This window comes from Ochlerotatus camptorhynchus, unplaced genomic scaffold (genome assembly GCF_037179485.1).
Source record: "Ochlerotatus camptorhynchus isolate MF236.1 unplaced genomic scaffold, CSIRO-AGI_Acam_v1.1 ptg000091l, whole genome shotgun sequence".
Taxonomy (NCBI): Eukaryota; Metazoa; Arthropoda; class Insecta; order Diptera; family Culicidae; genus Ochlerotatus; species Ochlerotatus camptorhynchus.
The window spans coordinates 391,839-416,859 of record NW_027040581.1 but is presented as its reverse complement, the minus strand read 5'-3'; the positions used below and the strand labels follow the sequence as shown (position 1 = coordinate 416,859).

Sequence of the window (25,021 nt, the reverse complement as noted above, 5' to 3'; positions counted from 1 at the left end):
ATGCCATATCGGATTGCCTGATGGTCACCAAGGGTATATCCTTCACACACTCTACAATTCATGTTTTCCACCAGCGACGAACTGCAGTTCGCATAAAGTGACGTCGATAATGGATTCCCGGCCATCTCTGCGAAAAGTGCTGGTGGTACCTTTATTAAAAAGCCTAATTTCCAGCTTCGCCAGAGTTTCCAGCAGAATGTCCCCTTTTGCGTTGGTACATGTATATACAGACGTTGGACGTTGTATATATAGATCTTAAGGCTGCATTCGACCGGGTTGACCACTCCATACTGCTAGCTAAACTTGAAAAAACTCGGTGTATCCTCGGGTTTAACACGTTGGTTCAAGTCCTATCTGATCAATCGGGAACTTTGTGTTAGAATCGGATCAGAGCAATCGGACTATTTTACAAACAACTCCGGTGTTCCTCAAGGTAGCAACTTGGGACCATTGCTATTCTCGATTTTTGTGAATGAGGCCGGACTGATCCTCCCAACTGGTTGCCGATCGTTCTACGCGGATGATGTGATGATCTATGTGATTGTTCGTAGCTTCGCCGATTGCTTGCGGCTTCAGCACCTAATCGATACGTTCGAAGAGTGGTGCTCAAGAAACTATCTCGTTGAATTGAATGTACAAAAATGTAATATTATCTCATTTCATCGCAAGTTGTGTGGACAATGTTCGTGACCTAGGAATCACGCTGGACTGCGCCTTAACATTCAAGCTTCATTAAAGGGTGATACGGTCAAAATTTGGTCAATATCAACTTGACGTATTTCTTTCAATTTTGCATTTAAAAAACCTGAACACCCCTCATTTTGAAGGTGTGTGTGTGTAGAATGTTGCTCCTATTTTGATTTTGGAATTCACTCTTCAGTTGTCAAAATGCCGTCCAAGCAAGAAGAGCAGCGTATCAAAATTTTGCTCGCGCATCGCGAAAATCCGAGCTACTCGCACGCAAAGTTGGCAAAATCGCTAAAAGTTGCCAAATCAACCGTTACAAATGTAATTAAAGTGTTTGGGGAACGTTTGTCGACAGCCAGGAAGTCTGGATCGGGGGGAAATCGAAAACCGGAAGCCGCTGAGACGACAAAGAGAGTTGCCGGTAGTTTCAAGCGAAACCCTAGCCTCTCTCTCCGAGATGCCGCAAATAAGCTGGGTGTATCGTCTACAACCGTGCATCGAGCCAAAAAACGAGCCGGACTATCGACTTACAAGAAGGTAGTGACTCCAAATCGCGATGATAAACAAAATACGACGGCCAAAGCGCGATCCCGGAGGCTGTACACGACGATGCTGACGAAGTTTGACTGCGTGGTAATGGACGACGAAACCTACGTCAAAGCCGACTACAAGCAGCTTCCGGGACAGGAGTTTTATACGGCAAAAGGAAGGGGAAAGGTAGCAGATGTTTTCAAGCACATGAAACTGTCAAAGTTCGCAAAGAAATATCTGGTTTGGCAAGCCATCTGTACCTGTGGCTTGAAAAGCAGCATTTTCATAGCTTCTGGGACTGTCAACCAAGAAATTTACGTGAAAGAGTGTTTGAATAAACGTCTGCTGCCTTTCCTGAAGAAACACGGTTGTTCCGTACTGTTTTGGCCGGATTTGGCATCTTGCCATTACGGTAAAAAAGGCCATGGAGTGGTACGCCGCCAACAACGTGCAGGTGGTTCCCAAGGACAAGAACCCTCCCAACACGCCAGAGCTCCGCCCAATTGAGAAATACTGGGCTATTGTCAAGCGGAACCTAAAGAAGACCAAAAAAACTGCTAAGGGCGAGCAGCAGTTCAAGGCAAACTGGCTTTCTGCGGCGAAGAAGGTGGACAAGGTGGCTGTACAAAATCTGATGGCAGGGGTCAAGCGTAAGGCCCGGCAATTCGGAATTGGAAAAGCGGAAGCCTAACTGAATATTTTTCCTGAATTTTATACTAATTGAACTTGAAAAAGAAATTTAATTTGATTTTTTAAATAAACGATTTCACCGATTTACACGCGTTTTCCCTTGACCAAATTTTGACCGTATCACCCTTTACTCGGGCATCGTTGCGAAAGCTAACAGGCAACTCGGGTTCATTTTCAAGATCGCTGACGAGTTTCGCGATCCTGTCTGTTTAAAAGCTCTATACTGCTCTCTAGTGCGATCGATCTTGGAATTCAGCTCGGTAGTATGGTGCCCGTATCAAGCAGTTTGGATAGCAAGGATTGAATCTGTTCAAAGGAAATTTGTTCGGTATGCCTTTCGTCACCTTCCTTGGAATGACCCTGTGAACCTTCCGCCGTACGAAGATCGTTGTCAACTCCCGGGTCTTGAAACACTAGAACATAGGCGAGTTCGCAGCGAAAGTACTTATTGGTGATATCGACTCTCCAGCAATCTTGGCTGAATTCGAAATCTACGCACCCGAACGAGTTCTTCGGTCGAGGAGTTTCCTGCATCTTGGACCTCGTGCTGCGAACTACAGCTTGCATGACCCAATACGGTTCATGTCTGGGCGTTTCAACGAGTTTTACAAGTTTTTCGACTTTAACTGTGCAGCGGAAACCTTTCGTCACTGTATTCAACGCAGACTCCTATGAAGGACGAGGACTTCTACCTGATTCACGGACAACTCTATGCCATAGGAGGATAACTTTTTTTAATGCTATAGACTTGATTGATGTTCGTTGTAATTGTATTATTGTGATTCATGTATTTCGAAAAGATAGGGGGTTTTACGCCTTTTCAAGGCTTTTCCCCATCAGGCTTAATTTAGACACGTTAAGTCCGATGAAGAAAAACAAATTAAATAAATCTGTTTCCCATTCCACTGCCTAAGTATTGAAGTCTCCTCCGATGACTACCGGTCTTCGTCCGATCAGCTCTTCGGTAAGTCCAACCAGCGTCTCGTGGAACTGCTCCATCGTCCATCTAGGGGTTGCGTATCAACTACATATGAATCCTGATGAATGTGGGCGTCTTAGTGGAATACCTGTATAATGAGAGAGAGAAGGATTAGTATTTTCCATTTAATTCCACTACTTTATTTGCTTATCCTTGACAGATACGCGTATTTCGTCTACAATGTGCAGACTTCTTCAGTGTCTTGTACTAATAGTCGAGTATTAGTACAAGACACTGAAGAAGTCTGCACATTGTAGACGAAATACGCGTATCTGTCAAGGATAAGCAAATAAAGTAGTGGAATTAAATGGAAAATACTAATCCTTCTCTCTCTCATTATACATATGAATATTCCGTTAATTTTGGCGATCACGAAACCTTCCTCTTGAATGCCATATCTGCCCATAACTTGTATTGCAGCCATCGCAGCTCTATCCACAACCTTACTAGCGAACTTTCACTGCCTGATGATGATCATAATTCCAGTGCCTTCAACTCACCTCAAACATCTGCCAGTCGGCAACATGGAGCCACCACAGTCAACTGCACTCCGGGACGCATTCTTGCCGTCCGCCCTGAGGAAGCCCCTATTCCACTCATCGCAGTCGAGCCCCTCCTGCCAGCAACCAGCAGTCGTCCCGGCCCTGCGTTTGAGATGGGAGAAGGGATCTTCCACATTCCTGTTATTGGCAACGGCCCTACTCGAACATCCTTCCTCCGTCAAGTGACATCTACCAGCTCCCAAATGCAACTACACGCTGAACCTTCCGTTGTTCCCGAACAGCGGAGGTCGGACATAACGATTTACTATCAGAACGTTGGTGGTATGAACGGCCTCGTGGAAGATTATCATCTGGCCGTCATGGATCACTGCTACGACATTTTAGTTTTGACCGAAACATGGCTCAATTATCGAACCATTTCAAACTATGTCTTTGGTGCTGGCTACGAAATATTTCGCTGCGATCATAACACGAATAATAGTAGGAAAACTACTGGGGGAGGCGTCCTTATCGCAGTTAATTCCAAGCTGAAAGCAGAAGTTATCGAGGACGATTCAACTTGGTGATCGTCAATTGCTTCTCTGTGCAGTGTACATTCCTCCAGATCGAACCCGTGACTTGGAGCTTATTGACGCACATTGTCGATCCGTCTTGGCCGCTTCAGACAAAGCAGGCCCTTCCGACGAAGTTATTGTTCTTGGCGATTTTAACCTACCGGACATTGCATGGACTCCAACCCATAGTGGTTTCTTTTGTCCTGATCACGAGCGTTCATCTTTCCACGTAGGAACCATCCAGCTCCTGGACAGTTATAGTACCGCAATTCTGTCACAAATCAATGGCCTGTTGAATGAAAACAACCGCACCCTGGATCTCTGCTTTGTGAGTGCTCGTGATACAGCTCCTTTCCTCTCCACGGCACCCGAACCTTTAGTCAAGGTAGTGCATCATCACCCTGCTTTAGTTATCGTGATCGAAAATAATATTGTCCATGATTTCACCAGCACTCCAAACGCTGTGTCATATGACTTCCGTAGAGCTGACCATTGCAGTATCGTCCATGTGCTGTCTAATCTAGATTGGGAGCATATTCTAGATCATGTAGACGTCAACATTGCTGCACAAACCTTTTCTCACGTCTTGGCATATGTCATTGACAGACACGTTTCCAAAAAGATCATCCATATCGACTCTCGCGTCCCGTGGATGACGAAAGATCTTCGCTCGTTGAAAAGAACTAAGAAGGCTGCTCTCAGAAGATTTACTAAACTCCGCACACTGCCACTGAAATGCTACTATGTCAGACTCAACCACGAGTATAAGCGGTTAAGTCGTCTCTGTTTTCAACGCTATCAAAGGAGGATTCAACGGCGGCTAAAATCACACCCGAAATCCTTCTGGAACTTCGTAAATGAGCAACGCAGGGAAGTCGGCTTACCCTCTTCCATGATTTTTAATGGTGAAACTGCTGGAAATCAACAAGACATTTGCAACCTGTTCTCAGCCAAATTTGCTAGTGTGTTTGAAGCCGAGCAACTCTCCGCTAATATCATTACTTCCGCGGCCAGTAATGTTCCTTTGGTCAACCAAACGCTCAGCATGGTCGAAGCCACTACAGATACGATTTCTAGAGCAGCATCTAAACTTAAGACTTCAACTAAGGCTGGACCCGATGGTGTTCCGTCGATTATTCTTAAAAAGAACATCACTTGTCTTTTAGATCCACTGCGCCGCATATTCCAGCTCTCTCTTTCCAGCGGCATCTTTCCGTCTTGCTGGAAGACTGCGGATATGTTTCCTGTTCATAAAAAGGGAAGCAAACGCGACGTAAACAACTACCGAGGAATCACGTCGCTGAGTGCTGTATCAAAACTTTTTGAATTGGTTGTCATAGAGTCCCTAAATGCGCATTGCAGGCAATATCTAACTACAGATCAACACGGATTCATAACTGGGCGTTCCACAACTACGAACCTGCTGTGCCTAACGTCTTACATCACAGACAGTTTGATTGCTCGGACCCAAACGGACGTTATCTACACAGATCTTACGGCAGCCTTCGATAAGCTGAACCACGAAATTGCGATCGCTAAGCTTGATAGGCTAGGGATCGGTGGAAATCTTTTGAGATGGTTTCGTTCATACCTCACGGAGCGCCAATTGACAGTAACTTTGGGTACTTGTCGCTCAGCAAGCTTCTGCGCAAAGTCCGGTATACCTCAGGGCAGCCATCTGGGACCATTGGTATTTCTCCTCTACTTCGACGACGTTCACCATGTTATCACAGAGCCACGATTATCGTTTGCAGACGATCTCAAAGTTTTTCTGCGCATCCGCTCACTCGCCGACTGCCGTTCTCTCCAAAATCAGATTGACATCTTTGCTGACTGGTGTAGTCTAAACCGACTGGTGGTCAACCCAGCTAAGTGTACAGTTATTACTTTCTCACGCAAGAAACAACCGATTATTTTCAACTACAAACTACTAGGCACGACTATCGAACGGGTGCACTGCGTGAAAGACTTAGGCGTTTTTCTAGACTCAAAGCTGACATACTCACACCATATATCGTATGTCGTCGACAAAGCGTCCAGAACGCTTGGCTTTGTCTTCAAGATTACTAAGAACTTCACGGACATTTACTGCTTGAAATCGCTCTATTGCTCTCTCGTACGATCTACGCTGGAATACTGCTCTGCTGTCTGGAGCCAAAACTACAATAATGGGGCCGAGCGGATTGAATCTGTTCAACGACGTTTTCTTCGCTTCGCGCTCCCTAAGCTGCCTTGGAGATACCCACTTCGTCTTCCAAGCTACGAGAATCGCTGCCAATTGATCAATATCGAGCCCTTACGTATCCGAAGCAGGGCTGAAAAAATCACTTAAATTCATCAAAGTTCACTATGGATGAAAAATTCATTTCATAGTGAATGCTGGTGATTTTTTCATGATTTTTTCAACCCTGATCCGAAGAGATGTTTTCAGAGCCTTAACCGTCGCCGATACTCTGCAAGGAAGAATCGACTGCGAAGCAATTCTGCAACAAGTGAACATTAATGTTCAACCTCGATCACTACGCAACAGTCTTATGCTGAGACTTCCACTTCTTCGAACTAATTATAGCATAGGGAGCGCTTTTTACGGCTTGCAGCTAGTGTTCAACCGAGTAGCGTCGATGTTCGATTTCCACTTGACACGGAATATGCTTCGCCGAAGATTCTCTGCCTTTTTTGCTGACCGAAGGCGCTTGATACCCAACAGCTAAGTGTAAAATTTAAGACTTATAAATTTTTAGTTACTTGACAATGCTTTCCAAGTTATTTTCGTTTGTAACTGTAGTAACTGTAGTATATGTATGTCGTCTGTATAATCTGTACTTTTTTTATAACACATCATTGGGACTATTTCTAGTCTGTTGATGCAACCATAACAAATAAACAAATAAACAAATAAACAAATAAACCTAGTTATCTTTATCGGGAGGGACTCGATACAGCTGTGCAGTGTCGCAATAATGGAGGTTTATTTGAGTTACCTCTGTTATTGTTTTGCGACAAAACAATTAAGTGTCATTTGGAGCGAAAGGCTTGAGAATGCATGCTTAAAAATCAAAAAGTTCAGTCTGCACGGCGAATGAGAACGACTCAAATTTGAGTTTAGTTCACTCATAATCGCCAAAAGTGCAGGAACTCAGCGATGAGTTAATTTGCCTCATGTTTTCCCAGGTTTTTCCAGGATTTTCCAGGGAAAAATTCCCGAATTTGAGAAAAGTAAAGATTGGATTCACTCAGTCTATTGGTACTACTCCGAGACTGAATAAAATTTTCGTCAATTTCCTCATTTTTCGGCAGATTTCAAGACCAACAATTGAAAAGGCCTCAACTCCATTTTGTAAACAAACCTTGTAAGGCCATTTTCTAGCAAACCGAAGTCCGCAAAGGCAAACCAACATAATGAACAGGTAGGGGAAATTCTCCTCTACCCGATTGTGGTTTAGGTTTGCGAATGTAGATTTCGGTTTGTGAGAAAATGGCCTTACAAGGTTTGTTTACAAAATAGAGTTGAGGCCATTTCAATTGATGGTCTTGATTTTTTAAATTTCCACAGGAAACCATGGGACAAATTTTACTCATCGCTGAGTTCCTGCACTTTTGGCGATTATGAGTGAACTAAACTCAAATTTGAGTCGTTCTCATTCGCCGTGTGACAAAATCGGGAAAGCACAGTATTTCATTTAATGAAAAATATGGCAGGACAGGATTAGAAGGATGTTCCTGGTTTTACTACAATGAGGCCTGGATATTTTTGAAATAAGGGAAAAAACTCAGTTTCCGGTCCAAGAGCACTCCAACTCCGAGCATTATGATCGTCTTTCCGAAACGGTATGGCGGTGCCACATAATGGTTAATTGTAAAGGACGGTGTGAGGATCGGCAGATGTTGGTCATGAGTTGGTTCGATGGTCATATTTAAAGTTGAGCTTTGCGTATTTCCCAACCATACATTCGTGATGCAAAAAGAAATTCAACCTGAGGTTGTTGCATCATAGAGAACCAAGCACCACGTGCGACCCGCGGGAGGCATCGTGATCACTAGACTACGTCGTCAGCATTTACGAATATGCAGATCTCCTTTGGCAAGGCTCCGAAAATTCCGTTAATCGCGACCAGAATAAGAATGACCGCCCCTGTTTCTACCGCTCGGATTGAGGAATGGAAATTTACAATTGGGACCTGAAAGGACCGTAAAGTTTAGTAGACTTGCCTGTCGACCGCTCATTTCGAAGGTTATCTAGATTTTTCCTGAATTGATGCCTTGGGATCGTTCGGACGTGTACAAACGATTTTTTGGTGTTTAGCATTGGGATCTATTAAGTCCTACCTCACCTGGGTTCGCTCGTATAAAGCAGGAAGCCATACGATCTTTCTTCTGAATTTATCCTCGGCTTTGACCTGTACCCTATGGTTTTTGGATGATTCAACTTTTAGAGAACATCCTTTTGAAAATCGTGTATCCAGGCAGCTGATTGATTTGCTACCGGAAAATAAGAAACTACTCAATGTTTCAGGCATAGTTCTGCTTAATACTGTCAATTTGAACAATATATTTTAACAATTGAAGCATGTTGCCAAAAACGGGAATAAGACCTAAATAGATTCGAATGCTTTGAAAGATCTTTCTGGCCCTCTATGGTTCTAGATTTGGCAAGCAAAATAAATCGTTATAATTTATCGTGATAATTTATCCTCAAAAAAATCCCGATTCTACCGACCAATATACAGTCGGGAACGTACCTACTGCAATACAGAGTGTAGACAAGCAAATTGAGAGATCTTACCTCCAGTTTTCTCCATTTCTTCCTGCTGTGTGTGCGTTGTTTTCGCTCGTTTCCTTCGCCAAATGAACGATCTATCTGTTTGCGGGTTGCTGGCTGCTGCTGCTGCTACTCTCTTCTTTCTCCACACGGCGAAGGTGATCGCAATGTTTCTTTTATATTTGCCTCACTTGGAAAACGACAGAAACTTCACCACCAACAACAACAACGGGGCGATTGACTTCGTCGTCGTGGTGGAATTCTTGTTTTCTTCTTTGTGTGTCAATGGCATGCACAGAAACAGCAACAGCAACAACAACAAACGGTTGGTTGGATTGACTGACTCGGGCTCAGTGGAGTCGGGCTGAGGGAACTCGATCGAAGCCGTGTCCGACTCTGTCCGTAAGCCACACGACGACGACGGCGAGGGTGAATTAATTCCGTGTGTGCGCTGCCCCTTTTTTCACCAGCTCTCGCTCACTATTACTCTTGTTAGGATCACACGTCGAATTTATCACATTTATTTTTACATTTTCGAATCTTTTATCATCTTCTCTCCGCACTGTACACTCGTACTTGTGCTCTCTTCCTTTCTTCTTGGCTCGAGTCGGTCTCTCTTCGCTTCTTCCCGTCGCTTCACGCTTCACTGTCACTGGAAAGGCCGGACGGCGGACCGATCCGGAGCAATCACCAGCCAACCACTACTGTGCTTCTTTTCGTCGTTCGTGCGGTGGCCAGAGAATTCCTATGTGTACACCTTGAAAAACATAGAATTTCCTCACACTGGAAACCAGAAACACAAAAGCATGATTAAACACAATAACACCACTGCTTATAAGCGAATGCAAATTTTATGCAAAAGAACACCGAGGGCTCCGATGGTGGTTTAACAATATTATTATCCAAAATGGTAATCAAAATGTAATTCAAAAATTTCTCTTCTCGCGCACTCGCGAGACACGACACTGACTGACTCTGGTTGTGGGGTTGATGTGTCATCGAAACTACACACAGCCAAAAAAAAAACAAACACGGGTGGCAGCTACTGGCCTGCCCACTACTGCGAGATTGCGATTGAAGAACACTTCCTGTGTACAAAAACGAAAAGAACTGGTTGACTACTCTCCAGTCCGGGCCGTTTTGGATATGACACCTTTCTCTCCGTCCTCCTGAACAGTGCCTGGCTACACTGACTGACCCTATAACAGACTACAACCGACGACGAATGAATCCGGTATGAATGGTACAAAGCTCGAGGAGAGTATAGTTTACTACAAACCGCACACGGCACGACGACGGCACACAACACCACCACTACCACTGACTGCCAGCCAGCAAGAAAATCACAAATGGGACGCTTTTGCCATCAGCGAACGACGAAGGGGACACAAACAACAAACTGCGGCGGCGGCGGAAAAAGAAGATTGCAATGATTCACTGCGGCGCGGTGAATGTTGTTTTGGTGGTGTTGTTGATGACTGTGATGATTGATCGGCGACCGATGATGACAGATACACCCGCAAATATATATAGGGTGATTAAGGGCCGGTTGGAGGAGCGAGAAAACGATAGAGCTGTCATCGTTTGTTTACCGTACGGGGACCGTTCAAGTGATTATTTTGATTATTCTTGACTTTTGGAACAAGTTTCACGCCAAATGAGGGATCGGGAAAAGGTCGACCTTCTCAGATTTGCATGAAACTTTGCATAATTGTTTGTTATGGGCAATGATATACATTTTAGCTTTAATTCGGCCGTTTTAGATGGAGTAAAGCGTTCGAAATTTCGTCTATGCAATTTTTCAAAAAAATGTAGCACGGAAACGGCACTTCCGATCAAAATGACGTCTGAGACTAATTTGTAGAGAACAATATTGTTTTTTTGAGAAACATATAGGGGAATTTACGTATTCTCGGCAACCTAAGCAGCGACCTTCTTTCTATAGCCTTTTTCTCTAAGGAACGCACACATATGCAGTATTGGTTTGTTTACAATCTATTGCTGCCAGCTGCTCTAACAATTTCAGTCGAAAGAATTGTCAAAAACTGTTTTGAAACGCTTTTACAAAGCTCCAATCTTCTCTAGTGAGAGCGAGTATTGTCGGCAACCCGTTTTTCTTCGGCAACCGTTCCATTTGAACTGCATGTAAATCTGCTGTTCTATCGAAATCAGCTACAATTTGCAGTGCGTGTGTTGCATTTCAAGAAAACCTTGCTAGATTGCTTTTTCTCAGTGGTAAAAATATAGTCAAATTGAAGCTGAAAGCATAAAGAATCGTTTGCATGCATTCAGCGAAGTGTTTTCGTAAGAAAATCCAGTGAAAATAGTGTTTCAATTTGGGTTGCCGAAAATAGTCTGTCATGCCGAAGCCGTCATTTCCCCTACATAATTGTATTCCAAGATCTACTCTCGAAAAAAGTAGGTGAAATATTCATGTTTCAATAGTGAAGTTCTGCGCGTGTACTCAATATACTGAGGCAATTAAACTTAAGAATTTCATAAGGCACGACCTTAGGCACGACTTACGAATTCCATAGGCGTAACTTTTGAATGACGATCGGATCGACTCACCAGGGTGGTCCAGGGGGTAAGTCACTCTGCCACATTGTGTCTGTGCTCATTGTGGTTTATGTGTGTGTTTTGGGTGTCGGAAGGTGTTTCTGGGTGTTTCTTTGTGTCGACCGAGCTGTCAAAACATCAACCGAAAAAATATGCTTACTGGCAACCGTATCCTTAACCATAACAAAACGCTGAAAATGACGGATCCACCAGCGACTATAGATACTATAGATTCCATAGATAAGCGGAGGCACAAAAAGTTGTTTTGGCAACCTTGAAAAATAAATGATCTTACTGGCATCCATGAAAAAAGTTCATGCCATCATAGAGCTCTTCGTTGTGCAGTTTTGTTTTGTTTCGTGCGTACAAGTTCAAAATGAAGTTCAAAGCAAATCTTTGCAATAATGTATCGAGGAATGGTTTGCTTTATCTTTCCTTATTCGGTTGTCCGCGAAATAAATCGGAATGTGGAGTGTGGAAAGCGTTTTGTGCTCATAATATTACAATACTTCTCCCTCAAACAACACCATGATGAAGTCATGCTCGTTTGGCTACACTAACTGACAGTTCGTTTGGCTACATTATACTTTTCCTCCGCTTATCTATGGAATCTATACCAGCGACTCATTCGCTGTTGTTTGCTTAATGCAACAAAGTACATCTGATTCACTACCGAAGATATTCAAGAAAAATGTGGAAGGCGATTTAAAACAGCTAGTTCAATTGCAAAATTCAGCTCTAAATGGCGACATAGCATAAACGGAACACTGCACTACCATTAACAACTACAAGAAGCACGACCACAGAGGCGAGCTGGACTGAACCCGGTAGTGATCTAGAATTCTAAGCACCTTACCACAGACAAACAGACGTAAATCTTCGTTCTGTATCTTCGTTCACCCATTTAACGGTTGATTTGAATATTATCAGTTCCGCGAACTACTCGCCGCAGCTCTGGCATTGGATCACTTTGACGTTTCTATACATTCTATAAAACTTTTACGCAATTTTGTTGCGAGATAGCGAGCAAGCTTGGTATCCGCGAGAAGCCCGAGAGATGTCGTTACTGAGGTCCTATGTTTTGAGATACTATGTTTTCAAGAAAAAACTTCTTCAAAGAGTTACGTCTGTGACCTTACTGTACCCAAGGCGAACCAGCCAATGCACTATGGGCAAAAATGGGTCCAAAATTACCCAAAATTCAATATCTCATTCATGGCTAAATTCCGGCCATGAAAAACAACTTTTCCGAATATCTCAACAGCACGCTGAATTCCGGCCATGAAAAACAACTTTTCCGAAGGGAAATCGTCCGAGGAATCGATTGCACGTAGTCCCATAGACCGGAGAGCCTTGTAGGTATGTGTGTTGGGCCATTTTACCCCATTTTCCCCTACTTTTTGTAGGAAATGTTTTTTCACAGCTCTATTTTTCATAAAACATAAGCACTTTATGCATGGTTTTAGAATACTATGTCTTTAAACAACAGTTCATGAGATATTAGGGGAATACGGGGTACACTTTATAGGGGGGTAAGGGGTAAAAGTGAAAACACAATCAATGTTTTTTAATACAAAACCCATATTTTCAATATCATAATATTTTTTCTGAAGAATACTTTTAATTAACTTTCATTTGGTATTTTGAGTCATAAATTTTTGAAAAAAATAAAAAATACGTGTCTAATATGTTGCGATAAGGAACAAAACTACGAATTTTTACAAAATTCTGAGAACCACTATATCGTTTTGCCGTATACAGACAAAAAAAGTGAAAACTCTTTTAAAACAGATAGCAGTAAATTAAAACTTATTTAACCCCAATTAACCTTAAAATTTCGAAAAAAAAATCTTATTATTGCAGGCAACCTTTGGGGTCATTCAAACAATCGCATCGTTCAACATTTTTATGAATTAAAATAAATTTAGCGAGCGTTCACTTTTACCCCTTACTCCCCTATAAAGTGTACCCCGTATTCCCCTAATATCTCATGAACTGTTTTTAAAGACAGAGTATTCTAAAACCACAGACAAACAGACGTAACTCTTTGAAAACCTTGTTCTTGAAAACATAGTATCTCAAAACATATAACCTCAGTAACGACATCTATCTGGCTTCTCGCGGAAAACAAGCTTGCTCGCTAACTCGTAAACAATATTGCATAAAAGTTCTATAGAATATATAGAAACGTCAAAGTGATCCGATGCCAGCGCTGCGGCGAGTAGTTCGCGGAACTGATAATATTCAAATCAACCGTTAAATGCATGAACGAAGATACACAATGAAGAGTTACGTCTGTTTGTCTGTGCTAAAACCATGCATAAAGTGCTTATGTTTTACGAAAAATAGAGCTGTGAAAAAACATTTCCTCCAAAAAGTAGGGGAAAATGGGGTAAAATGGTCCAAACACACATACCTAAAAGGCTCTCCGGTCTATAGGACTACGTGCAATCGATTTCCCGAACGATTTTCCTTCGGAAAAGTTGTTTTTCATGGCCGAAATTCAGCGTGCTGTTGAGATATTGAATTTTGGGTAATTTTGGACCCATTTTTGCCCATAGTGCAATGGCTGAAAGCCTTGTAAATAAAGAAAAAAAAACCTTACTGTTACTGTGACACTCCCAACCTACCAAAATAAATTCATCGGAGCATTCTGACGGATCTAGACAGGCTTTTCCACTTTTTGAAATTGTAATTTATTTCAAGATCCACATGTGAAAAGGGCATACAAGCTTTTTGTGAACAAACCTTTGTAGACCCTTTTCTCGCCAACCAATGGTCGCCCACGTAAACCAACAACATCATCGGGAAGGGGAAAGTTTCCCCTACCGGGTTATGTTGATGGTTTGCGTGGGTGGCATATGGGTAGCGAGAAAAGGGCATAAGAAGGATTGTTTACAAAAAGCTTGTATGCCCTTTTCACATGTTGTTCTTGATTTAGTCAAACGTAATCCTGGTGGAGACGTTCCAGAGCTTAACATTATTGACTGCCTAGGCTGAGTGTGAATGCACTGCACTATTCAATCCATTGCTCTGTGCAGACCGTTTGTACCAAACAATAAAGGACGAGGCGATGAAAGAGCCAACAAAAACATTCAGTCACTCACGAGCAGGCGACGCACACCGCTTGCCTTCGCTCACACAGCATGTAATTGAGTCATTTTTCCATAGAAAATGTGCGCTCAGTCATTCAAAACAAATATTGGGTACCATCACGGCAGAATAAACGTGTTGACTGAGCTACTGACTGAGTGCTCGGCTGTCCGTGACTCGTTTACCTCTGAATCATTCAGACTCTCACGAGGCAGTGAATGGTGAGGCAGATGGCAGTTCATATTCATATCAAAATGACTTAATGAACCTGACTGTTTTGCGCACTGAGACGTTCACATTTTCACTACGGACAAACAACAGACAGTGGTCACAATACGGCCACTCATTTCCAAGGATCATCCATCCATTCCTCGTCCACAGTTGAGGTGGATTACATTGCGCTGAAGGAAAGAACTCGCATTCACACGCACGAAAGTGCCCAGGCCCATCGGATTTCAACGAATCCCGAAACGCTGCATTTCCAACTGCCTACATACCAGTACCTAGTTATCGTTAACAACCTTAATCCACGTCATCATCCATGCGCTCTCGTAGGCCTGAACGTATCCAGTCATGGATATTCCCGAGTGATTTTCTCCATCGAGGTCCGGAGCAATCCAACAAACCGACTGCCGTGGTTCTCTCTCCTTGCAAGAGAAAAACAACAACTAAATTGACCAACAAACGTAAACATTATTGGCAGTGGTGCCAGAGTTGATGAAACAATTAGCTTTCCATGTGGTGGAAGGGTGTTTGAAGTGCGTCAAAGAGTGTGAGTGTTAGCACAAGGTGGCAGAGTGACTTGCCCCCTGAGGTGGACACTAAATTTTCATTTTGGATTATTCCCCGGTTTTCGCGTTTCAAACCTAAACAAAATCCGGGTTATTAATATTCAACAACTTTATTCGAATATCTAAGAACACCACGAAAATAATATTACGTGTGAAGAGATGCGCTGCTTTTCGAAAGTTTCAAATGCTCATAGAAAATTGTTGCATTTTAGAAAGACCAAAAAATTTCTAGAACGATGCAACACAATCCAGCGAATCAGCGAGTCGACGGTCGTGTGACATTTGTAGGGAACCCTCCTGTAGGCACCTCCCGTACTGCCACAAACTTATCCCACTATGAATCAGAAAATTTATGCTCAACCGAGCAATCGTTACCAAGATATGCTAGATTAGTTGGGATCAATTAGTCCGGTACTCAACGATACGAGTCCGGCACGACTGATTGGAACTGAGCCTGTTCTTCAAGGTCATCCCACCCCAACGGCTTCTCTCTCCACACCTTTGGGGAGGAACGAGATTCAATGTGCTCGTCAAGACATCTGCCCGAATCTGGTTCTTCCTCCTAGTGAATACGACCGCCGCGTGTGGATACTCCAGTGAAGAAAATCTAACCAGATTGCAACGGTGGGGGCAGCATATGGAGCAGTTAGAAGCCGTCTGCTGCTTCCGGAATCAGTACTACAAGTGATCAGCTTCTCTGAGGACGTCCTGAACTTCTGATCAACGTGCTGTTGGATAAGGTGCGATCAACTCCAGCGCCTACAGCAGAGTGCCTCGAAACACTCATCGAGTTTGGAAGGGCGGTGCAAAGCTTGTGCGATCATCTAGAGGCAGCGAGTCAGCAGTCGCATCTGACGAATCCGTGTCTTTTGATGGAGCTGGTGCAGAATTTGGCCGCACATGTGAAGATGGAGTGGCCCAATTTTATGCAGCGGTTTCCGGAGGTGAATCTCAAGACCTTCGGGGTCAAAGATGAAGAACAAGGGGTCAATCAACGCCCACGTCAGCAAACAGGAGCATACTAAGAATGAGGAGAAGCAGTGTTGCGTTTGTAAAGGCCGTGGAAACCGTGTTCAGTATTGCGACAGCTGTACAGCACTCTCCATCGACAACTGTTGGAAAGACAGCGCAAACCAACGAACTCTGCCGGAATGCGAAGAAGTTGCCGGAATGCCAGCCAATGCGGAATCAACGGATGCATCTTTCGGCATTATCACCCTCTGCTTCATTCCAACCGCAGTAGCCAACTGTTACGTGGATCGACATCACCAAATGATGAATCGGAACAGTCACTGCTTTTCCACATTATTCCGGTTACGCTGTCCAATCTTCGGTTCACTTCGCATTCCTTTGGCTACTCCGCATACTTCGTACACTTCTTGCCTCATCTCCGTCTCGCCGGCTCAATAGCTCATGCTTCCGAGCGATGAATTGATTGCCTCGCTCCAACTTTTCCCGGAGATCTAGTTCGTTCAACGATCTTTCTTTTTCGATCCTCTCCCGGTTCAAATCCTGTAGTTCACGATCCAGTCAGATAGAAATTTCACATTCGACACACGAGCAACTAGTTGAACGTATCATTTCCGTGTTAATGTTGGCACAAGAAAAGAACGATGAAAAAGTACGCCTTTCTGGACGGTGGGTCGTCCCTCACACTCGTTGAAGAGGAGCTGACCAACGATCTCGGTGTAGGCAAAAGAACTGCGCCACTGTGCCTGATGTGGACGGATAATGTCTCTAGGATGGAAGCGGATTCTAGAAAGCTGGATTTGGTGGTATCAACGGAAAGTGACTAAAATTGGAGGACGTTCGTACCGTAAAGAAGCTTGCCCTGCCGGAGCAGACTCTGCGGATTAATGATCTCGTACACAAGTTCACGCACCTTAGAGGTTTACCGATTTCGATCTATGAGAATGCGCTTCCCCGATTGATAATAGAAGTTAATCATCAACCATCGTCACATACACACAATTTCCATGCGTGTCAGTGCTATCGAGATTTACACGAAGCGGTGAAGGATTATTTCACGTTGGAAGAAGTCAGTGCAAAACCGATGACAGAACTGATTTCAGCGGCAGACCGAAGAGCTCAACAAATCCTGGAGAAAACCACCGTACATGTTGGTGATAGGTACGAGACCGGATTGCTGTGAAGATATGTCGGTATCGAATTCCCCGATAGCTACGGAATGGCTTTCCGAAGATTGGAGTGCCTGAAGTGTCGGATGAAGTCCCACGTTGAACGAGACTTGCACCGTCAAATTGAGGAGTGTCAGCAGAAGGGATACGCACACCGAGTCAGCAAGCAGGAGCTAAAGGCAGGCTTGATGGAGCCTCGCTCGCGAGTTAGAAATGAGTCGAGCGTAGCCTTTTTCTGAGAAGTGAATGCCTACTGCCACTCACTCGAGGTGAGGGCTGGCTAAACTCGCAGGACAAGAGTGTTTTAAAACTTCCAGCAGGAGTTTTAGCCAGCCTGACTAAAGTTAGCCTATCTGAACCTAATCTGGTATTTTCCGCTAGGAGTCAACGGGATATTGCTCAATTCTCTGCTTTTCACAGGGCCGAACCAACTTACATGCTTGCAAGCTGTTTTATCACGATTCCGGCCGTCTCAGCCATGGAGATGTTTCACCAATTAGTGATTCGTGATGAGGATCGTCACTCACAACGATTTTTGTTCCAAACTGAACCTTTGAGTCCATCAGTCTTCTATATAATGGTCTGCATAGTTCATCAAGAACAAGAACGCTGCCGAGTTCGCCGACGAACATCCAAGAGTTGTGGAGGGTATCGTAGCGGATGACTATCTCGACAGCTTTTGTACAGAAGTGAAGGCAGCGGAGATAGCAAAACAGGTAAAGGCGATCCACAGGAAATGCGATCTACAAGCATGGTCTGGTTGACAGATGAAGATGCGCTGAGCTTAAGCGCGCAACTAAAAGAGGGTGTCCAGCAAATCATCATCAATGAATCATGCCAAGTTCTGCGGTGTCTCATGAGCGTCTTTGATCTGCTGGAACTATTAAGTTTCCTTCTGGTCCACGATAAAATCTAGCTACAGGATATTCGGCACGCCGGAATCCAATGGCACCAGGAAATCAACGAAGAGCATTAGAAACGCTGGAGTAGCTGGACTGCCCTGCTGCTACAGATTTCGAACATTAAAATTCCGAATGCCACGTCTCGGAGTTACCGTCAGCTTCAGTTACATGCGTTCGTGGACGCTAGCGAAACTGCGTTCGAATAATCAAAGAAGATGGAACCAACCTGAAGACGAGTAGCGGAATCGGAAGATGCCACAATCACCCGTGGAGGAGGAGCTACACACGTTTGCAATGTTCATGTGGAAGTTGCCGTGCCGCTTCAGGTGATCGACTGCTAGCAATTCTACAAGCGGGAACGTTTACTGCGGGCTACGACCTACGTGCACCGATACGTGGGAAACCTGAAACGGAAGATCTACGGCTAGGCGAAGATAACAGGCTACTTCACTCAGGAGGACCTACGACACGCAGAGGTGAGACGCTGGCCTTCCGTTAAGTAGACGTTACATCAACATTATCCTTCCTTTCTTTGTAACTGAATATTGATTGAAGAGCTGTTCACTTCCAAATTTTCCTTAAGCTATCAGAATAAAGTAGACACATTACAGGTGCCAGTTTGCAATCTACAAATTACTCTGTTACGAACGCAAAGCAACCGGTGGGATTTGAACCCACCAATCCCATTCAGTACACGGGTACATTACCAATTATGCGAGCGGGACGACTCTATCTACGATGCAGAAAAAATTGTGTTATGCTGTGGCTAGCTGCGCGCACGCTGAGTAGATAGAAAGAAGGTTATTGACGATTCTGAAGATTTCGTGCAAGTAGATGCGACAAATGAAAGAAGATTTTTCGAAGATTGATTCGCTAGTGTGAGATTTGTTGAGCATCTAAACATGAGATTTAGATGTGTCGCCCCCCTCGCAATTATGCTAAGGGTACCGTTTCCCCACCGCATTTAGATCGCAAATGTTCTCCAGAGAGCAGGCTTGATGGAGCCTCGCTCGCGAGTTTGAAATGAGCCGAGCGCAACATTTTTTCTGAGGATTAGAATGCCTACTGCCAAATCATTCCACTGAGCTTCAGAGCTTGTGAGCGAAGGGGAATAAAATGAGAGTGAGGTTTCATGTTTCCTATCACACGCTCTTAAACTCACTCTGGGTAAACTCTGAGCTTCTTGTGTCGAACAAAAAAGTCATCTGGAGTCTCGAAAAGCGCCCCTCACGTCAAATCATCCTCTAGCTGAAGTTCACTCTCCCCCTCTCTCGAGGAGTTTTTGTTTACTTCTTCCATATTCCTGCCACCACTCACTCGAGGTGAGGGCTGGCTAAACTCGCAGAACAAGAGTGTTTTAAAATCTCCAGTGAGTTTGAGGAGTTTCAGCAAGCCTGCCAGAGAGTGTCTTATCGATTATGTGTGCTTTGCTTCTCAGTATGTTCTTATTAAAAAAAAAACAGTTATTTTGACTTGAAGTCGTTTAACCGTAATAAAATCTACGGCAATACAATTACATTACTTTGGACTCTATGCTAAGGACTTCTGAAATAAGCGTAAAATGCAATGTGGTTAATTTTGGAGCAGCATGTTGAAACCATTGGCTGAAAAATTAAAAATCAATAGCGGATTAATTTAAAAATTAGCCATTTTTCATAGACGGCGAAAAACATGTTAAAGTAGTTTAAAATGATAATGTTTTGACTACCATGGGTGTCAAACAGTGCCAAGGGGTAAGTCACTCAGCACATTGTGCCAACATTAGATTCGGCACAGCTTGGGCACATCCATCAGCACACCTTTGGCATACCTTCGGCACAATCTCGTAGGGATTGGATTGTTGTAAATTAAATGGGAGCACTGCTGGACAACTGTCATTGAAGTTATTCACAACGCTGCGTGCTGTTTGACTGTATATTCAGGACTATCCTCCAATTGAGTATACCAGAGGAACTCAGACCAGCAGTTCACTTATAGATCTAAATACGAAATGTAGGTTCTAGAGTGGGCTCAAAAGGAAGAGGCTGTTAATCAGACCCCATTAGTACCCTTAATTCACCAAAATTTCGCACACCCGCCACTTCCCGCGTCATCCTCAATCCGATTTATCCTTGCGATTTTAAACATGCAGCTGGAGATCCAGAGCCAAACTGCGCGATGCTCACTATGCCCCTCCTCCCCCTATATTTATTTAAATCCATATTCAGCAAAAATGAAATCTAAGGATAAATTAGTTAAATTTATAGTCATAGATTTTTAATATCAGTATGTTTGACATTTCGAGTTCAAAGCACGGCACATCAACAACGATGTGCAATACAATCTAAAATGAAGTGATTTGCTGTTGATTTCATCGTGTTTCTATATGAACTATTCCAAGGGATTTGCACATCGATTTGCAATGCTTGGCAAGTAGTGCAAATTCAACAGCTAATCGCTTTACATGAACATGATGTTTTTTTTACCGTGTAGGAATCCAACGTGGTGCTTTGTGTCTTCAGCAAACAGTGTTGGCAAAATCATCAATCAAATGATATTTTTCCGCTCTCATACGCTGTCAATATCACGGGTTATATTGGAACAAAATATCATGCTTGATATTGATTTTACAAGCTCCTTTGATATTGCGAGACTATTCACAACGTGCAAAAATCAAGCTGAGAGTTGACTCGACACAAAAATGATTCCGTTGCACATCGTTTTCTTAGAAAGAGAAAGTATAGTTTGCTATCTCTTTTTACTCTTCACCGATGGCACACACGAAGTGACTGCTGCCAGCCGTTATGGCAGTTTCGGTTGCGTTCGGGTGTAAAGCAAAAATCATGAAGCTCAATTGAAGAATCAAAGTGACGATCGACTCACAGATGGCGAGTAGGTGAAAAAGGTAATGACGTTTTGATATCTGTCAAACCACATGATTTTTTTAAAAGTATATCATCATTTTTGTAATTGCAGATCTTAAAACTTGGTGTCACATGACCAGTTTTAGCTTTGCTTTGATTCGCCAATCTCACCAGAGTTTGTTGAGATTTGATATCACAGCTTGCAAAATCTACCGCAGTTGTTTGCTTGTTAATTTTTGTCTACAAATCAAGTGTGATCTTGGACATTGGTGAGATTTCAATTTTTTGATATTTTCCCAACACTGTCAGCAAAGTTGATCCTTAGCATCTTGGCCTTCATTTGGTGACTGATTCGAAATTCTGCCCCTGGGGCGGTGCTGTTACTAACTTTTTAAGGATGGTGTGTTGGGTAAATTTTTAGAGAACGCGGCACATTGTGCCTAAATTAGATTCAGCACAACTTGGGCACATCCATCGGAATACCTTCGGCACAATATCGTAAGTATTGGATTGTTGTAAATAAAATGGAAGCACTGCTGGACAACGGTCATTGAAGTTGTTCACAACATTATGTGCTGTTTGACTGTATATTCAGGAATATCCTCTTATTGAATATACCAGAGGAACTAAGACCAGCAGTTCACTTATAAATCTAAATATGAAGTGAAAGTTAATCAGATCCCATTAGTACCCCTATTTCAAATAATGCTGTAACTCACACAAAACCAAACTACAGAAGTCTATTCATCATCCGCTATAGTCGGTCTCCAAAAATGTTCCTTACCGGTTCCAACTCTTTTCGGCCGCTGATAGACCGTTGCTGACACATCACGAAAGGCTAGATTTCTGGTCTACCTTTGAGGGCATTATAAAACCCTAGAACACAGGACTTTCATTATCCCATGAACACAAAACACCAAAATTTCGCACACCCGCCACATCCCACGTCATCCTCAATCCGATTTATCCTTGCGATTTTAAACTAAAACATTCAAGGTGTCAAAAATACCGGGTTGCCGGGATGGGTATTTTACAAACAATCGCAGCTTGCTCTATGATCGGCACAATTGGCACACTGTCAAAAAAGATGACCCAAGATTGGTGTGCGGAGTGACCTACCCCTTGGCCCAGATGCACACTGTGTAGAGTGATGACCAACGACTTGGATTTTCTATAGGATTTTGCCGAGAATGCCTATGGAAATGTAGGGTAAATTTGAAAGGCATTAAAGTATTCATTCAAAGGAAACGCTAAGGAGGTTTCTTAAACAATTCTGGGAAAAAATCTGAATTTGCTTTTTCCAAATTTCCAAGATAATGTTGAGATGTAGTCCTGAGAAATTCTGAGGAGAGTTCCAAAGTATATCTGCACAGAAGAAAGGAAGCTCTAAATTGAATTCCTAGGTGATTCTGAAGAAACTTGTAGTTGAATCGTGTGGAGGATACCAGACGGATTTTAAGTAGTATTTAAAGCAGTGGCGTCGCGTAACCTCACTTTTTACCTGTTCAACAACTTTGCAAACGTTATTTAGGGCCATGTTTACATTCAAATCAGTTTCAAAGGGCACAGGGTATTCTAGTTTGACTGATTTGTATCCATTTGAACCAATATTGTTTTGTTTGTTTACGTTTTGAGAGTTTGAGATTGAGGTTTATAAACACTCTGACTGATTCAAAGAGGTTTTTAAACATAATTTGAAGGGTGTTCTGATGATAATTTCAAAGGTAAACTGAAGAAGATTCAGAAAAGAACTTCAAGGGAATTGCGAAAAAAGTATCAGAAGGATCATATTTGGAGGATCATACCAAAATTTGAGCAAAAAAAATTAAATTCTTAAGGCCCAAGCGCAATGTGGGCGGAAGCGGAACGGGAAGTTTGACAGTAGTCACAAATGGCATCAAGATGCCTAGCCGAAGTCGATATCATTCTAACTAGTTTTCAATCCGACAAGTAGGCTTACTCAGATCGGGCTTTTTCGCTGCCGCTGCCGTTCTGCTTCCGCTGTCATTGCGCTTGGGCCTTTAGAAAAGTTTCAGAAAAATTCTGAATATCAAGAGACGTTGAATTATGGTACAAGTCCATGTGCAATTGAAAATCAAATAATTATCATCGTCAACCAATAAGGGATGGTCCATTAATTATGTCACGCAAATTTGGCCCATTTTCAACCCCGCCTCCCCCCTTTGTCACATTTTTTGTATGGACCTTATTTTTTTTTGTATGGCTCGTCACAGTTTTCAAAACCCCCCTCCCCCCTAAATGTGACATAATTAATGGACGACCCCTAATAAGCATACATTTTGTATGCTGCGACACAGGTTTTGGGGATGGCAATCCGGTATATAATGCTGTTGTATGATGGACGTAGATTTTCCCCGTCACTTATAAACATAAATCTTAAAATTTATGCCATATACTAGAGAGCTGTTAAGTGCTATAAGTTCGGTTCACAAGAATAATGTATTGTAATATTTGTTCTGGTGTCTTATAAACAACTTATTAACACATTACAGCTCCTAGTTTGAACATGGCCTTTGAGCCATCGAAAATTAATTTAATTAATCTAAAACAATTTTCGCGCTTCGCGTCTAGTTTACAATATGACTGACTACTCCTTGAAAAGAGCTAAATTCGCAGTGCTGACTCATTATATAGGTACACCCAACCCATTTTTTAAGCGGTCTTATTTTCATTTTTTCCGATGTTCAAATAAAACCAAGCTTGACGAAACTGGTGTCCACAAATCTGCAAAATATTAACCAACAGAAAATTTCTTAATTCACCATAAAAAGAAAATTGTGAAAATTCACCTGCTTAAAAACCACCTAAGCCACATAGCCTTTGATCAAGCTCAATATGCAAGAGGAGCAAATTGTATTTGTATTTATCAAGTGTTACGTTAGCCTGCAGTTGACAGTTTTTACTAAATCAACAATTCCGCAAAATACGAACGCATTAAGTGTTAGATCAAAATATGCCCAAAATTCACCTCCACCCAGACCTTTATTATTTGGTACTAACAGAAAACATACCGAACAGCAACTGCACCCCGTACGGTAATCTCTGTTGGATAGGACAGGGAAAATGGAGACCCGGGATAGAGTTGCCACTTTGTGTGATGATGATGACGATGACGATTCTGCCACTCTACCGCTAATGACGGTGACGGACGGACGATGACCAGGAATGACTATCAACCACTACCCTTCCTAAACTCTTTGCTGGGAACCACCAGCAACGGAACAAACCCGGATTACGACGACCACCAACGATACTGTTTTCTCCACTCGAATAGAAAGAAGAAAAAAATGTTTACTTTATTCACTTCACGCCATTATCCGTAATCCGAGCAGCTCCGGGCTTCGTAGCGTGTTACACTTTCATCGCACCGTTCGTTGCCACTGGCACTGGGGACCGTAATATCGCTTTTCGGGGTGGGAACAAACACTTTTTGGTCACTGCCGGAAACAGGACAGAACCGTCGACGGCACCGGAAATTGGTAGCAGGAAAATCGACACCGCAAACTAGCACCAGATATTATGGACTTTCATAAGTCTGCAGAGAGCCTCACCCCGACCCGACGAACGATGACGATGATGATATCACTTTGATTTTTTCTTTTCTTTCTGGCTTTCGCAAAAGCGGCACACAAGACAAGACACAAGCGACGACGAACGCATTCGCAAGGCAGGCTACACGAACAACGAATGACGAACCGATCCGCCGATCTGAGTGGTGAGTCGGATTTTCTTTTTCTTCCTTTTGCTGTTTCTGGCTGATGATGGCTGCTGATGCGAGACGTCAAAAAAGCACAACATCCAGTGGCGCACTGGGGGTGCGTAGTGTTGTTCAAGCGTGGGGGCACTTTTTTGGGTGGGTGTAAGATCAAGGGATAAAAACGAGGGTAAAAAGTGATCAATTACACATTCATGAGTAAAAAAATACACATTTTGTATGTTTATATTAGAAACACTGGAATAATAAGAGACCA

General features: G+C 43.0%; 1 protein-coding gene across 2 annotated transcripts in view; it reads right to left on the bottom strand.

Moving 5' to 3' along the window:
- The window catches only part of cindr (CIN85 and CD2AP related), a 68,837-nt gene extending 44,118 nt beyond the window's left edge, over window positions 1–24,719 (bottom strand). Inside the window, exons 1-2 of one of the 2 annotated variants that reach the window (XM_065218661.1) lie at window positions 24,346–24,719; window positions 8,728–9,486 (exon numbers count right to left, since the gene is read on the bottom strand). In XM_065218661.1, the coding sequence (XP_065074733.1) occupies window positions 8,728–8,743 (16 nt within the window). In that variant the 5' untranslated portion in view covers window positions 8,744–9,486; window positions 24,346–24,719. The remainder of the gene's footprint in view (window positions 1–8,727; window positions 9,487–24,345) is intronic. The other variant, XM_065218662.1, reaches the window with a different exon arrangement.
- Window positions 24,720–25,021: the final 302 nt, after the last annotated feature.